General features: G+C 46.1%; 1 protein-coding gene across 1 annotated transcript in view; it reads right to left on the bottom strand.

The window, feature by feature from the left end:
• Nucleotides 1-747: 747 nt before the first annotated feature.
• The window catches only part of LOC144769303 (uncharacterized), a 147,188-nt gene continuing 131,201 nt past the window's right edge, over nucleotides 748-16,734 (bottom strand). The window contains exon 3 of the mRNA XM_078653371.1: nucleotides 748-1,860. Within this exon, the coding sequence (XP_078509497.1) occupies nucleotides 1,840-1,860 (21 nt within the window). The 3' untranslated portion in view covers nucleotides 748-1,839. The remainder of the gene's footprint in view (nucleotides 1,861-16,734) is intronic.

Raw genomic sequence — 16,734 nt, 5'->3', positions numbered from 1 at the left:
AGTAAAATAAGGTTTTGTAAATGCTAATTCCTAACTATATATGGTCTATAACCTATGGTTTTTTCAGTGAATATATATATATATCCAGCAGTTATAGTTACACCAAATACCGTTGCTTCTGCTGGACCCCTGCTGGACCCCTGGACCCTTGGAAGGAGGTGCGTGCGTCGGCAAAGTGCACCGATCCAAATATATACCATAGATTTCAGAATAATGCACTCTCAGGACACACAGGAATGCTCAGATACTCCGTTTAATGAGCTTCACGTAATGCGTATCGGCTGTGCAGCAGCCTTGATCACACGTAAAGATGAGATTCCTTGTCCAGCCACCCCCAATGTTGTTTTTTTCCTTCTGCAATCAGTGTCAGAAATGTGACAATTACCATTTCCTCCCTTTGTGACTTCTCGTAACTTGAGCCGCCTTCTATTAGTAATAGCTGTGGTTCACATTCTAAAATCAGCACTATGTAGTAGTAGTAGGCATAGTATAGAATAGAACCACATTATAACCACTCCCAAAGCTAAAGCGTTTCCTCCTCACAGAGTATGGATGGCAGTCAATGCAAAACCACACTGTTGATGGGAAGGGTTTGCCCAGAGGAATACCTGCTGGCAGTGGTAGCAGACCGAATCAGGGACCACGCCATGGGCCATAAGGTTGCTAATACCTGGTTGTGTAGGTCAACCAAAAAAGAATAAAAGAGAGAGTCAGCAGTTAACCCAAAACAGAGGCCATCATAAATCATTGCAGTAGACAGAGTTATTTTTATTAAATCAGTTGTTCTATATTTTTGGAAAGCAAAATTAGCCTATTACATTTAACAAAGTTATATAAGTTGTAGGCAAAGTATGGACTATTCTGTTATAATTCTGTATCCAAAGTCAGGAAACAGGAGCGGGTTTTTTCAGCAACTGGATCCTCTGTGGGGCATAAATTATTAAGTACACACGACCCAGCCTGAGACCTCTTTGAATATTATATTCAGCACCAGAATCTTTCAAGTCATTAGCAGGGTAAGGGGATGGTGTGGGTTATTTTGCAATGTTTTAACCTTCTCCTGTAAAAGTTTTGAACTGCTTAAAACTCATTCACTGAATCAAGTGTGAGGTCTGTTAATGTTTGAAATACATTTCAACACAAAAGCTTTCACAACTGAGGCAAGAGGGTTACAAACTCAAAAGATGGTAGGGGGAGTTAAATAAAGTGGAGAGAGAGAGAGAGAGAGAGAGAGAGAGAGAGACATGTACACCATTCAGTCACTCAATGGGCAGGGCTATCTGTTATGTAAAGTAGATGACAATTACCCTAACCTATTCAAAATGTTTTTAACATCCCCAGACTTCAAAGATAGTGATGTAGGATGGGATATGAAATAGGGAGAACACCACAGTTCAAACTTGATATAATACATGATCCTGTGACGGTTTGACCACCAATAATGAAATACGGAGGTCTGAACACGAGAGCGGCAATGGCGGCACCACCACCATGGGTTCAGCCGTCCGATGGACCGCAAAACTCATAATTAGGCCCTAAGACTGAGGAGCATGAGCTAGATTACCATTAACTAAGACCAATCTCCCAAACAACTAGGCAACCAGCTACATAGACCCTGAATGACTGATCACCCAAGCAATACAAAGTCAAGTTTAGTTATGTTCATCATGTCCACAGCATTAATCACTTAGGATGTGACACTTATGCAACTAGTCAGCCATTTCAAATAAACCATCTTTTTCAGTCCTAAGGGTATGCCTCTTTAGTCTTCATTTCCCATGGAAGTAGACAAAGATGGGTCCTTCTCCTGAGTGTTGTTGATAGACCATGCATATTTTATTATTCCAAAAAGATAAGGACCTGTTTAACAAGAAAAAGAAAATAAATTGAAACTTAGAGTCAAAGTAAACTGAGAGGTCTCAGAAGAAACAAGGGAATCTAGAGTACAGTTAACAAATTGACAAACAAGTAACACTCCCTGAGACATGTTGAGGTTTGAACCCAGAGTAGACACCCAAACATTAAAAATACAAAGTTTACCTAAGCCCCTTCCAACTGATACATTAATCTTTTTTGGAATTTAGTATTTAAAGCACATTACATGTCTTTAGATTTTTTCTGAATTGAAGAAGGGATGAGGCTGTCCTTAGGGGTAGTGGAAGGAGGTTCCAAGCTCTGGATGCTCTCACCACAAAACTGCCTCCTCCCCATTTTGCTTTTTTAAATCTGATAAAATTAACTTTAAAAGCACCTAATGATCTTATATTTCTAGTAGGCGTATGCCAGGTTAAGGCTTTTTTCAAAAACAAGGGCCCAGAGTTATGAAGAGCTCTGTAAGTAAGGCAAAGTGCTTTAAACGTGATTCTGTGTTTGATCTTTGATCAGTGAAGATCTTTCAATGCCTGGGAGGCTTATTGGTGACTGGGAAGTCCCAATAATGACATTGCTGCAGAGTTTTGTAAAATTTGCAGTTTGTTCAATTATTGGGCTGGTAGGCTGTTGTAGAAACTATTGCAATAATCGATTATTGTTGAAAACGAGTGTGGAAATAACTGATTTCCTGACTACAGTAGGGAGGAATGTCAGTATTTTCTTTAGAATTCTTAGCACATTATATGAGGACGAGATTACTGCATTGACGTGTTTGCCTAAATTGAGGTGATCGTCCAAAATGACTCCCAAGCTTTTTGCTTTGCTAACTGAGTAGGGAGGGGTCACATTTTGGCTGGCCAGTAGGAAGCTGACCAGAAGTTTGGATTGTTCCAACCAGAATCACCTCTGTTTTCCCAGCATTTAGCTTGAGACAGTGTTTTTCCATCCGAGTGTTCACATGTTATGTTAGATGTGCTTCTATAGCGCTTGGCTTCCCCAGCAAAGGGGTGTCTCGGCGCTTTTACTCACACAAACCAAACCCAAAGCCTAAAGAGCGGGAGCATAACTGTATGTCGATAACAAAACTATTGCGATGGAAACAGATACATTTTAATTGCTCTCCTGAAGTCCATCAGGCCATCCATGTCTCGAATCTCCAGTGGAAGAGAATTCCATAGTTTTGCCGTTAAATAGCGGAAAGACCGGCCCCCAGCTCGAGAGCGCTTTACCCGAGGAACCGTAACTAAATGCTGCCCAAAGGAGCGCAACGCACGAGCTGGTACATAGGGATTCAGAGTGTTACACAACAGGCTGGGTGAAGCATTGCATTGCTGAATGGGATGACCCCCTCCCCCCACCCACTTAGCGCACTTTAACTGAACAGTCCTTTTTCATCCCTTTTTAAACTATCATCCTGCATGATCACCGCCCCAACTTTTTATCCCGGACCGTAATACAGATAGCGGGTTCATGTGATGTACAAACAATACCATTGTTGTAGGAGCACACTTTTAAGTCACAACGATCTCCTTGCCATTTAGATTACTCGTGCTTTCCTTAGCCTTTTTGACCTGCACGGCACCAGATAACACACCACCGCTGAGGCCTTCATTACACAATAACGGTGACAATGTTGCACAGTAATCAGGCTCTTATGAATATCCATGAAGCCTACGACAACATTCCTAAGCGTTAACACGTAATTCCGAACATGGTTTAAATCCACAACCACAACAATGTTTTGCATGGTACCCCTCTCCTTGACGATGTACTCAGTGTCCAACGATTCACACGGCGCAGGACACTGGCCGTGCATGCACACTGCATGCTTTTAATACCACCCTATGCACAACCAGTCAACTTAATAATCACTGACAACAACCAGAAATTCAATTCTGGAAGTAGGATCTGAATCATCATCTTTCACAGGCAATCGCCAAGGCGTCCCAGACCCTTTAAATCCTTCCACCGGCTGGTTTCGAGGAATCAACATGAGTTAAAAGGTATGAGGAGACCCAACAACACGGGCTCCATAACAATAATCCATGTTTTATCATCAATGCACTAAGGTTTCTATCATACATTTATTATAGAACCAGACAGCAACATAGTGCTACATGTGCTCGTCGGCTGAAATGCACCATCCCCAGTAAAATACGAGAAGAATCACACACCTACAATTAAGGGGAGCTCAACATGGTTGTCCCCTTTCTCCAGTTTTAGCACTGACACACTTCAGGCCCTGACCTTATCTTATTTACATTTATAGGTTGTCCAACCGTAATCCAGTCCTGATGAAGACCCGCTCTTGATGCACACAAAGTAGCGCATCGACCCCAGGGTCGAAACGTCGACGTTCTATGCTATATATTCATCTGCAAAAAGTTTCATTGAGCAAAAGAAACAATTTAACTTTCCTGAGACTATTGTGATTTACAGTGGATATTCTGAAAACTTTTTCTTTTATGTATATATGTTTTATCACCTGTAAATACCCAGTCACCAGTCAAGACCTATATTCCCTATGTATTCACAGTCCATGTGTTTTGTGTATTTTGGACAGCACATTTGATTAATTGCATAATTCAAATCTTTGAAAAAGTTAAATACTAAAGTTTGACTTTTTTCACCTTGTTTGTTTGTGGTCAGTGTTTATTACTACTTGTATATATCCTTCATGGGATAAATGTCTCCATCCTTTGAGTAAGCACTATGTTCAATTGAAATGCTCTTTCCGACAGAACCATTGTTTATTGTTTAATATCTTCCAGATGGCGGCTCAGGATGGAATGATCCACCATATCGAAGGCAGCGGATAGGTCCAGTAGAATCAAAGCCACTGAGCCACCACTATCCAAAGTGAATTGAGTTCATCTGTGGCCTTGATCAGAGCCATCTCAGTACTATGCTTCCATCTGAATCCAAACTGAGTGGGATCCAAGCAGTTTCTGTCTTTAAATCAATTGAGTGTTCATGATCTCTCTGCTATTTTAGCGGGAAATAGGAGTCTCGAGATCAATTGATAGTTGGCTGGGTCCTCTTGGTCTAGATTTGATTTCTTAGGTAAGGGCAGGATGGAAGCTTTTTTCCAACAAGAAGGAAAAATGCCTGTTCTGAACATGTTATTAAAAATGTCAGTAAGATTTAATGCGATAATATCAGGGACCTGTTTAAGAACTGAGGGCGGACACAGATCATCTGGCGAACCAGATTTAGTGGTGATAATAAGCTTTTTAGCTTGGGCAACTGTAATAGGACAGAATGCATTAAAAGGCTCCACCATATTATCGCTGGTAGATTGTTCTGATCTTATTAGGAGATTGCCTGCGTGGTTGAATGAGTTAAAAGTTAAGTCGATTTTGTTCTGGAAATGTGCTGCAATCTTATCACAGAAAGACTGGCTAACCCAGTCACTCTTATGCTCAGGTTGTTTGGTTAGTGTATTAATAACCTTATAAAGTTATTTCACCAAATTCTTAGCTGATTCAATTTGCGATGAAAAATACCTCACCTTTTCTTTTACAAGGAGTGATTTATATTTAGTTAATGAACGTTTACAATTGTCTTTCTCCAAGCAGTAGTATTGCGCTCTCCATTTTCTCTCTAAGCATCTGCAGCCTTGGCATTCAAGCCTTATAGATGAAGAATTATGCTATTCAACAAACTAACTGCTTCTACATCGATATTGAACTAAGATTATTCCACCTTGCACAACTCAGCCTGCAGGAAGTCCAACATTGAGTGGCTTGGGTCATGGTGCAATCCTGCTTGCTGTTGTCCTGTGTCATAACCTTAAAAGACACTAGCATTTGGATCAGGCACTCCATTAGCCGCCATTTGCCAAACTCAGAAGCATCTCCGTATGTTAGACCTGTCTGCCTCTGTGAGTTCCCTTACCATTATTATTTATTTTGTCTCCCTTAGCCCCTAGTGTTATCAGTTTTTTTTTCTGTAATGTCCACCTGGATTTTGCTAGTGTTGTCTGGGGGCTAGGTGTTCCTTGACGCTATTCCTCCATTTTCTCTTTTTGAGGCCTAGCCTACCTCCTGGAAATTGAGGGAAACCAAAGGACCTAAAATGGTGGCCAGCAACTGCCATAACGGTTTACTTAGGGAGGCTGACCCATTGGACCAAGTGAGGAAAGTTCTGGAACCCTCTAGCATGTTCTAGTAGTCAGGGGTTAGCCTATAAAAGGCCAAGTCCAGGGCGTCCATTTTGTAGTACACACTGACCAGCGGAGAGTGTAGTGGTCAAGGACAGGAGGGAGGCAACTAAATGAGGAGGACAGCGCTTCAATAGGGAAAGATCGTCCTGTGGGCCGGCTATCGCCCTATACTGATGTTGACCCTCTTGGTTTGACTGAACCCTGACCTGAAGGGCCCATAACTAACTTTTAAGCAGGTCCAATAACTCTACCTCACCAAGGTGCTGGAGCGTGAAATTTCCCTAGAGACTGCCAGAAAGTGAGAGTTACGCTTCAAAAGGTGGTTGCCAACTTAAGAGAACTGGAACCTCTCACCGCTTTGCTGTGGGAGTGAGTATCCCCTCTGCGGGAGTGACGTTGTGTGCGAGACATCGGCTGTCAGCCCTGGGTCCGAACCCGACCGCTGTGGTGGAGGCGGGGCTCAGCAGAGGCCGGCTGACAGGAGGAGGAGATCCGCGGTGACGCTGCGAGAGAGGCGGCATCCGGAACCAGGAAGACCCCTGCGGCGTCGGAGGAGGTGCGCCCGAAGCGAAGGAGGCTGGTCGGAAGAGGCAGAGCCTGTGTCGGAGGGATCGCGGAAGGAGGAACAAGCGACGCTACGGTCCCGCCGGAGGAGCAACACAAACTGACAGAACCAATCGATGCAAACTCCAGCTGAGTCCTCTCATCGTCGGCGCTTGAACGGGTAACCGGAGCACGTAGGCAACTCCAGCCGAGTTGTCCCTTCAGTTCGAAGTAAGCTGGGAAATCTGTGGGGAAGCGGGAGGCGGCACAGCGAGTGAACTGTGAACACTGACTCGCCGGACTAAAGAATAACTGCAAATAGACATCCCGGCTTCGGGCATTAACCTTTAGAGTCCTGATTTAACCCACTTGAGAAACCACTGAGGTATTGAGGGTGTGAGAAGGGAAACGGTGCCCCGAGTAAACGAACCCTGGGCACGAGTGCTAAGAACCGGACTACAGGGTGAAAGTAACAGCCAGAGATCATTGTACTATTAACTCCTCAGGGCAGTAAATGACCTTTAAGAGCCAGAACGTCCCCAATAGAAGTAGAGCATAAAAGTAGCAATAAGAAAGTGTACTTAATTTGCCTGTCTTCTTTTGGCCGTATAGCTGGCTGTGACCATTGCCAAGAACGCTGCTGGGGGTAGAACTCTGTGGAGCCGTGAGCTCGAGCTAATTTAGACCCTGAGTTCGGATGGGTAACGTACATGTCAGGTTATATAATGTGGTGCATTAATCTTGTACAGTGACCTACCCATTCTGCACTATTTAAGTTGACAAGCAATATTGTTGATATTGATGGTGGTTAATCTCAAATGAAATGTAACCAGAATTAATCTTCACTGAATTGAGAAAGTTGATGAATATTGCTAATTGAATGTGGAAACTTCTTTTGAACTAAATGTATGCACTAATTTGACTGAAAAGGAACAAAGAGAACTTTTATAAAAGGTACTGGTATTTTTCTAAACTGGTGTGGCGTCCTTTATTTTTGATGGTAAGTCGCTGAGTTATGGTGAGTGGGGTTGTAAGCACTACACAAAAGCCCCGGAGTTTAGCTTTGTCCACTGTGCCAGGCTACCCTATGTGGACTAGGTTCCCTAGGTCTAACATAATTGGTGTTCAGCGGCGGGATACGGGTTTGTGCTTACACCCACTTAGTAGTAACGCAGTGCTTACCACGGGCCTATACCGGGAGTTTTCTCCAAGCGGTCTCCCTAATTACATTTTTTGCTTTTCCAAATTTACTTCTGGCGGTGGGTGGAGGTGATCCTTGTGTACTGTCCTTACCTACCTCGGAGTGGCTATCCACAACCCCACTGTTAAGATGGAGTTCAATTTTGAAGGGTTGGAGACCTATACTGTGGCGCAACTCAAGGACTTCTGTCAGGAAAGGGGGGGTGTTCTACAGGCGAGGGGCCAAGAAAAAGGAGCTCCAAACTAGTCTGAGGGCATTGGTGGAAGCGCACCCGGAGGGAACGGTTGAGGAGGACGAGTCAGAGAAGAACACTGTCATCGAGGTAGATGGGGTGTGCCCACTGGGGGTGGGGGATATGTCAATTAGCCCCAAAGTAACCTCCCGGGAGGGTAGCAGTGTTTCTTCACGAGGGTTAACTGAAACTGAACTAGCTGATCGGAGGGAGGAGAGGCAGTTAAAATGGGAGTTAGCTAGGTTGGAGATGGAGAGGGAGGAAAATAGGTTAGCTCACGAATTAGTACTCAAGGAGCTGGATCTCAAGGCCCTGCAAATAGGGACTCCCACACCCAACAATGGTGGCAGCGAAACTAATGAAACCAAGGAGATAACCAGGGAACCCAGACCCTATTTACCAAAGGATGTTGTCGCTAGCTACAGCGCAGGTGATGATATTGCTAAGTGGCTAGCTGCCTATGAGGTCTCCTTAGGAGCCCATGGGATACTGGAAACTCACTGGGGGGGTGGTTTGTATAAGTACATGCCTCCTGCTGGAAGGGATACATTGTTGGCCCTAGAGCAGGAAAAGCAAACCCACTACCCTACCATGAAAGTGGCGCTGATAAGAAAGTTTGGACTTACTCCCGAGAAGTATAGGCAGAAATTTAGGAGTAGCCACAAACTAGGCACACAGAATTGGGTGGATTTCCTTGATTACGCAAAAAAGGCCTTGGAGGGTTGGGTGAAAGGCAGTGAGGTAGGGGATTATGAGGGATTATATGACCTCATCCTCAAGGAACACCTACTCGAGAAATGTTTTCCCGAGCTGCGTCAACACCTGGTGGGCAGCAAGCTGACCAGCCCCAGGAAGCTTGCTGAGGAGGCGGACATCTGGGCTAGTACCCGGGTGTCCCCAAGGGGGACTGGAGGGGATTCCCAGAAGTCTGGAAAGGGCGCTCCCCAGAAGAAAGAGGGGGGAGATAACAAGAAGGAGTTCTCTAAAGGTCCCCAAAATAACTTTAAGGGAAAAGGATTCACCCCTAGGGCTAACCCACCCCGAAACCCTAATCCTGGCCAAAGCCAGCAGCCAAGGGTTGTCCATTGCTTTGAGTGTGGTGGTGTTGGACACTATAAAGGAGACGTGAGATGCCCAAAAAGACCACCCCCTCCCACTGGAGGAAAGGCCCCGGGAGTAACTAGTGTAGTGCTCTGGGAGGAATTGCCTTAATAAGGTAGGGGAGTGGGCGGGTGTCACCTTAGTGTCCCTGGGAGAACGGGAGATGGTTCCAAAGATCCAGTTGCCCGCAAATACTGTGAAGTATGAGCAATGGGTCACCATCAATGGCCAGAGAGGGGAGGCTCTGAGAGACACAGGAGCCAGTATGACTATGGTAAGGAGTCATCTGGTGTTTCCAGAGCAGATACTTCCAAATGTACTCCACCCCGCCGCGATGGCTGACGGCAGAATGGGTCACTATCCAGTGGCCGAGGTTCCATTTGAGTGGGAAGGGGTTGCAGGTTCACTTCGAGTTGCCGTAAGCCCTGCCGTGCCTGTCGATTGTCTGCTGGGGAATGACATGAAGCACAATGCTTGGAGGGAGGTGGAATACCGGACTCATTCTGAGATGCTGGGTACACCTGACTAGGCCTGTGTTAGCACAAGGTCCGCGACTACCTGGAGGGGGAGTTCGCTTACGCTGGAGCCTGGAACAATGGCCCGACCAGCTGCCAGAAAAGAGGAGGACGGTAGGCAGGAGGAGCCTGCCACAACATCCCCACCTCGTGAGATGGATAGGCCACCTGCGGAGGTGGACCTGGAGTCCACAGAGGAGGATGTTGCCCCCTTGGAGAACCAACCCATCCCTGCTAGTTGGCATGTGGAGGGAGGTCCTACCAGGGAGGAATTCTGCAAGGGTCAGAAGGAGTGTCCTACTCTTGAGGGACTGAGAAGACAGGCCGAAGCCCAGGCAGCAGGAAACGTTACAGGGCACTACCATATTTACTGGGAGGATGGACTCCTCTACAGTGAACCCAAAGCACCCGTGCACGGTTCATCACGGGCCTTGGTGGTCTCTAAACGTTATCAAGCCTTTCTTTTAGAACTGGCTCATGAGATACCCTTGGCAGGACACTTGGGTCAGGACAAGACCTTTGCCCGGCTTGTCCCCCACTTTTATTGGCCTCAGATGAGGGTGGCGTCCGATACCTATTGTCGGACATGGGTGTCTTGCCAAGCCAGTGGGAAAACAGGGGTGAAGCTGAAAGCTGCCCTGGAACCACTTCCTGTCGTTAGCACCCCCTTTGAAAGGGTGGGCATCGACATTGTGGGGCCATTGGATCCACCAACTTCAGCTGGTCACAGGTTTATCCTGGTTCTGGTGGACCATGCCACACGGTACCCAGAGGCAATTCCTCTGAGGACCATTACTGCACCGGTAGTGGCAAGGGCTCTGATGGGGATCTTTACCCGAGTGGGTTTCCCCAAGGAGGTTGTGTCCGACAGGGGGACCAACTTCCTGTCAGCTTACATGCGGGCTATGTGGAAGGAGTGTGGAGTGACCTATCGGTTCACCACTCCCTATCACCCACAGGCCAATGGCCTCGTGGAAAGGTTCAACAAGACCTTGAAGGGCATGATAAGGAGTCTGCCTGAGAGCCTGCGGAGGAAATGGGACGTCCTCCTACCCTGCCTATTGTTTTCTTACAGGGAAGTGCCACAAAAGGGAGTGGGCTTCAGCCCCTTCGAGCTTTTGTATGGGCACCCTGTACGTGGACCTCTCAGCCTGGTAAAAGACGGATGGGAACAGACTCCCAGGAAGCTACCCCAGGATGTGGTGAGCTACATGCTGGCCTTCCGGAGCCAAATGGCTAAGTTGTGGAAGCAAGCTTCTGACAACTTGGAAGCCAGCCAAGCAGTAATGAAGGAGTGGTATGACCACAACGCTCACCCGGTGGAGTTGGAGCCTGGCCAGAAAGTGTGGGTGATGGAACCTGGGGAGCTAAGTGCCCTCCAGGATCGCTGGACAGGCCCCTTTGAGGTGATGGAGAGAAAGGGTAAGTCCACTTACTTAGTGGATCTTAAGACCCCCCGACAGCCCCTACGGGTGCTGCATGCCAATCGCCTCAAACCACACCACGAGAGGCCCGAGGTTACCTTAATGATGGTGACTGATGGAGCAGAGGAAGAGGAAAGCGAGCATCTCCCTGATCTTTTTTCGTCTCAGGAAAAGGATGGGTCGGTGGAGGGAGTGATTCTCTCCCCATCCCTAACTCCTGAACAGCAGAGGGATTGCTGCCAGGTCCTGGAGCAATTTCCCTCGCTGTTCTCCCTTGTCCCGGGAAGAACCCATCTGTGTACCCATGATGTGGACACAGGAGACAGCCCACCTGTGAAGTCTAAAATCTACCGGCTGTCAGACAAGGTGAAGGCCAGCATCCATAGTGAGGTCGCTAAGATGCTGGAGCTAGGAGTGATTGAACCTTCTAGTAGCCCCTGGTCCAGTCCGGTGGTTCTGGTACCTAAAGCTGCCCCGCCGGGCACCACTCCAGAACTGAGGTTCTGTGTGGATTACCGGGGACTAAATTCAGTAACAAAGACTGATGCTCATCCGATCCCGAGGGCGGATGAACTCATTGACCGGCTGGGGCTGCCCAATACTTGAGTACCTTTGACCTTACTTCGGGGTACTGGCAGATCTCCCTTACAGATGGAGCAAAGGAAAGGTCAGCCTTTTCCATGCCTGAGGGTCACTACCAGTTCTGTGTGATGCCCTTTGGGCTCAAGAACGCTCCTGCCACTTTTCAGAGGCTGGTGAACGAGGTCCTCTCTGGAATGGAGACTTTCGCGGCTGCTTATCTGGATGACATTGCTGTCTTCAGCAGCAGTTGGGAGGATCATTTGCAGCATTTGCAAGCTGTTCTCCAGGCCCTGAAACAGGCTGGCTTGACCATCAAGGCCAGCAAATGTCAGATTGGGCAGGGGTCGGTGGTGTACCTAGGCCACTTGGTGGGCAGGGGAACGGTGCAGCCCCTACAGGCGAAGATCGAGGCTATCATGGCCTGGGAGCCCCCCAAGACCCAAACCGAGGTCCGAGCCTTCCTGGGCCTCACTGGATACTACCGTCGTTTTGTGAAGGGGTCTGGCACCATTGTGGCACCCCTCACTGAACTTACATCCAAGAAACAACCCCAACAGGTAGTTTGGACAGAGGCTTGTCAGCGAGCCTTCGTCACCTTGAAACACGCAATGTGTACTGCTCCAATCCTCAGAACCCCTGATTTCTCAAGAGAATTGTATTGTCCAGACGGACGCATCGGAACATGGCATTGGGGCAGTGTTATCGCAACTCAATGACAAGGGCTTGGATCAACCTGTGGTCTTCCTGTCCAGGAGACTGCTTCTCAGGGAACAGAAGTGGAGTGCAATTGAAAGGGAAGCCTTTGCGGTGGTCTGGGCTCTGAAGAAGCTGCGCCCATACTTGTCTGGTTCACACTTCCTGGTTCAGACCGACCACCGGCCCCTTCGTTGGCTGATGCAAATGAAGGGGGAGAATCCCAAGTTGTTGAGATGGTCCATTTCCCTACAGGGAATGGACTTCCGGGTGGAACATCGGCCTGGAGTGGACCACGCCAATGCAGACGGTCTCTCAAGGTATTTCCGCCTTAGTGATGAGAACTCCCAAGGGGTTGGGTAGCTCTCCCCACTTTCAGCTGGGGGGGACGCGTGTTAGACCTGTCTGCCTCTGTGAGTTCCGTTACCATTATTATTTATTTTGTCTCCCTTAGCCCCTAGTGTTTTCAGTTTTTGTTTCTGTAATGTCCACCTGGATTTTGCTAGTGTTGTCTGGGGGCTAGGTGTTCCTTGACGCTATTCCACCTTTTTCTCTTTTTGAGGCCTAGCCTACCTCCTGGAAATTGAGGGAAACCAAAGGACCTAAAATGGTGGCCAGCAACTGCCATAACGGTTTACTTAGGGAGGCTGACCCATTGGACCAAGTGAGGAAAGTTCTGGAACCCTCTAGCATGTTCTAGTAGTCAGGGGTTAGCCTATAAAAGGCCAAGTCCAGGGTGGCCATTTTGTAGTACACACTGACCAGCGGAGAGTGTAGTGGTCAAGGACAGGAGGGAGGCAACTAAATGAGGAGGACAGCGCTTCAATAGGGAAAGATCGTCCGGTGGGCCGGCTATCGCCCTATACTGATGTTGACCCTCTTGGTTTGACTGAACCCTGACCTGAAGGACCCATAACTAACTTTTAAGCAGGTCCAATAACTCTACCTCACCAAGGTGCTGGAGCGTGAAACTGCCCTAGAGACTGCCAGAAAGTGAGAGTTACGCTTCAAAAGGTGGTTGCCAACTTAAGAGAACTGGAACCTCTCACCGCTTTGCTGTGGGAGTGAGTATCCCCTCTGCGGGAGTGACGTTGTCTGCAAGACATCGGCTGTCAGCCCTGGGTCCGAATCCGACCGCAGTGGTGGAGGCGGGGCTCAGCAGAGGCCGGCTGACAGGAGGAGGAGATCTGCGGTGACGCTGCGAGAGAGGCGGCGTCCGGAACCAGGAAGACCCCTGCGGCGTCGGAGGAGGTGCGCCTGAAGCGAAGGAGGCTGGTCGGAAGAGGCGGAGCCTGTGTCGGAGGGATCGCGGAAGGAGGAACAAGCGCCGCTACGGTCCCGCCGGAGGAGCAACACGAACTGACAGAACCAATCGATGCGAACTCCAGCTGAGTCCTCTCATCGTCGGCGCTTGAACGGGTAACCGGAGCGCGTAGGCAACTCCAGCCGAGTTGTCCCTTCAGTTCGAAGTAAGCTGGGAAATGTGTGGGGAAGCGTGAGGCAGCACAGCGAGTGAACTGTGAACACTGACTCGCCGGACTAAAGAATAACTGCAAATAGACATCCCGGCTTCGGGACATTAACCTTTAGAGTCCTGATTTAACCCACTTGAGAAACCACTGAGGTATTGAGGGTGTGAGAAGGGAAACGGTGCCCCGAGTAAACGAACCCTGGGCACGAGTGCTAAGAACCAGACTACAGGGTGAAAGTAACAGCCAGAGATCATTGTACTATTAACTCCTCAGGGTAGTAAATGACCTTTAAGAGCCAGAACATCCCCAATAGAAGTAGAGCATAAAAGTAGCAATAAGAAAGTGTAATTAATTTGCCTGTCTTCTTTTGGCCGTATAGCTGGCTGTGACCATTGCCAAGAACGCTGCTGGGGGTAGAACTCTTTGGAGCCGTGAGCTCGAGCTAATTTAGACCCTGAGTTCGGATGGGTAACGTACATGTCAGGTTATATAATGTGGTGCATTAATCTTGTACAGTGACCTACCCATTCTGCACTATTTAAGTTGACAAGCAATATTGTTGATATTGATGGTGGTTAATCTCAAATGAAATGTAACCAGAATTAATCTTCACTGAATTGAGAAGGTTGATGAATATTGCTAATTGAATGTGGAAACTTCTTTTGAACTAAATGTATGCACTAATTTGACTGAAAAGGAACAAAGAGAACTTTTATAAAAGGTACTGGTATTTTTCTAAACTGGTGTGGCGTCCTTTATTTTTGATGGTAAGTCGCTGAGTTATGGTGAGTGGGATTGTAAGCACTACACAAAAGCTTCGGAGTTTAGCTTTGTCCACTGTGCCAGGCTACCCTATGTAGACTAGGTTCCCTAGGTCTAACACCGTATATTTGTAGTATGTAATTATTGTTAGACCTATACACTGCTGAAACAGGCATAGTGGCACGTAGAATGTGGAGTTCCATTAAGTTGAGACCTTCTGTTTCAGGGCTTTTATGGGGATTCTCTTAGCACACTGAATAATACTCAGTTTTCATGAACCTGCAAAATTAGGTTGATGCAAATGGTAAACATGGCACTCTGAAGAATCCCCATCTGCCGTAGCTATGTCAGTATTGCTGTCAATGTCAGTGGCAAGAAATCCAATGCCAAGGCATCTGTGATGAAGCAATTCATAGAGTCTGGTACTGAATTCTTCCAGGTTTTTGGAAGCTGTCTGTGCTTTCTCTGTGGAGAACATTGGAACTGTTGGAAACAAATACTTTGAAAAGCATCAGTAATGGTGCAATCAGTTACTAGCTTTTGCTTAATTCCCCTGACAGGCACCTCATTTGCAGTGATGTACATGTAGTCTGTAATGAAATATATGGATTGCACAGCATTCTCCTTCATTGTATCTGCAAGCAATTTCATCACTTAGTGGTACAGCTGTGGCACAGCAACAGTTGACTAAAATGTCAGGTTTGGAACCCTCTATCTGGACAAATGGCCCCCACAAATTACAGACACTCCTCCTCCCACTAAAACATACTAAGGAGCTCAAGAGCTAACATTGTAGCTGGTTTATGGGTTCAATGGTATGTTGACTCCCTTCTGAACACAGCTTTAGTGGTGGATTGTTGTGTTCATGTTTTTTGGGACAGTCCCACCTGACGTGATGTTTGAGGGGGCAGGCTGCATTGGTTCTTTGGCATTCCTTTTGTTTCTTGTGCCAAGATGTGGTTGCTGAAGCAGGTAATGTGAACACATTATGACCATCAGGGCTGATTGAAATGACAACAATATTTTCATGATAAGCACCACCTTCTACTTGTTCAGATTCTTCTTTCTCGGGAACAGTCATGTTTTTTAGGTTCTGTTCTCCCAGGATTGGATGTTGGTCCTTCATATGGGACAATTGTTCCCAATTCCCATAATACGATCCAAGACATGACGAAAGACATCTCTATTGATGGATGATTTTTTTTTACAAGCGCCTTTTTATAATGTGCCATCTTCTTAACTTAGTGTTGATCAACATGAGCAGTAGCACTTATCAGAAAGTTCTATGGACTCTTGTGTCAGAAAATGTACAGACTTCTATCCGTCCTGTTCTCAGTCTCAACCTGCAAGCAATCGAAAATAAGAAGTAATACAGTGAGACTTGCCCATTCTAGTCAATGCAATACAAGTCATCATTATAACAATAATATACCCTGATGCAAACTAATTGTTTTGTTAGAACATGCACTACTCAGTGAAACATCAGTGAAATGCTGCGTAGTAAATATGTGGGAGGTGACAACTATTCACAAGGTAAACTTACATATGAGGCATTCTAGAGGAAAAAATTTGCTTTTAAGCTTTGTATTAAAAATAAACCATTTGCAAGTGTAAATATACTACAAAGTGATACAATAACATATCTTAACCCCATGAAAAGAGGGGATGGAGCCCAATTTACAAATGGAATGCTTCTACTTGTAACTTTCACACATAGGTAGAGATCATCACCACTAGGGCAGAGAACTTCCTAGGGCAAAGTATAAGTACAAATTAAAAAGTTTATTAAACTGTAAAAAAAAATACTAAACATATTTTTATGTTGAAAAATAATGCAAATTAATTTAATATATTTATTTGCAATGAAGAAGAAATTAGAAAAACTGCTGCAGCACAATGTACTTAATTTTGAACTAAATATTTGACTAACTTAACTTTGAATATATAATAATCATGCCTTTGTTGTTTACATTTTATTTATAAAAACTCCTAGAGTAAAATGTTTATATTGATTTATTATGTAGTACAAAAAGTAAAATGTATGTGTGGAATTAACTTACCATCATTTTATATAAAACATAATGTTACATTATTTTATAAATAAAAAATGTACTTAAAATATACTGAAATAAAATAATAACTATTTCGAGCTGTTTTCAATTTTTAAACCAT

This window comes from Lissotriton helveticus, chromosome 7 (genome assembly GCF_964261635.1).
Source record: "Lissotriton helveticus chromosome 7, aLisHel1.1, whole genome shotgun sequence".
NCBI lineage: Eukaryota > Metazoa > Chordata > Amphibia > Caudata > Salamandridae > Lissotriton > Lissotriton helveticus.
The sequence above is the reverse complement of the archived record's forward strand: the minus strand, read 5'-3'. Positions and strand labels throughout refer to the sequence as shown.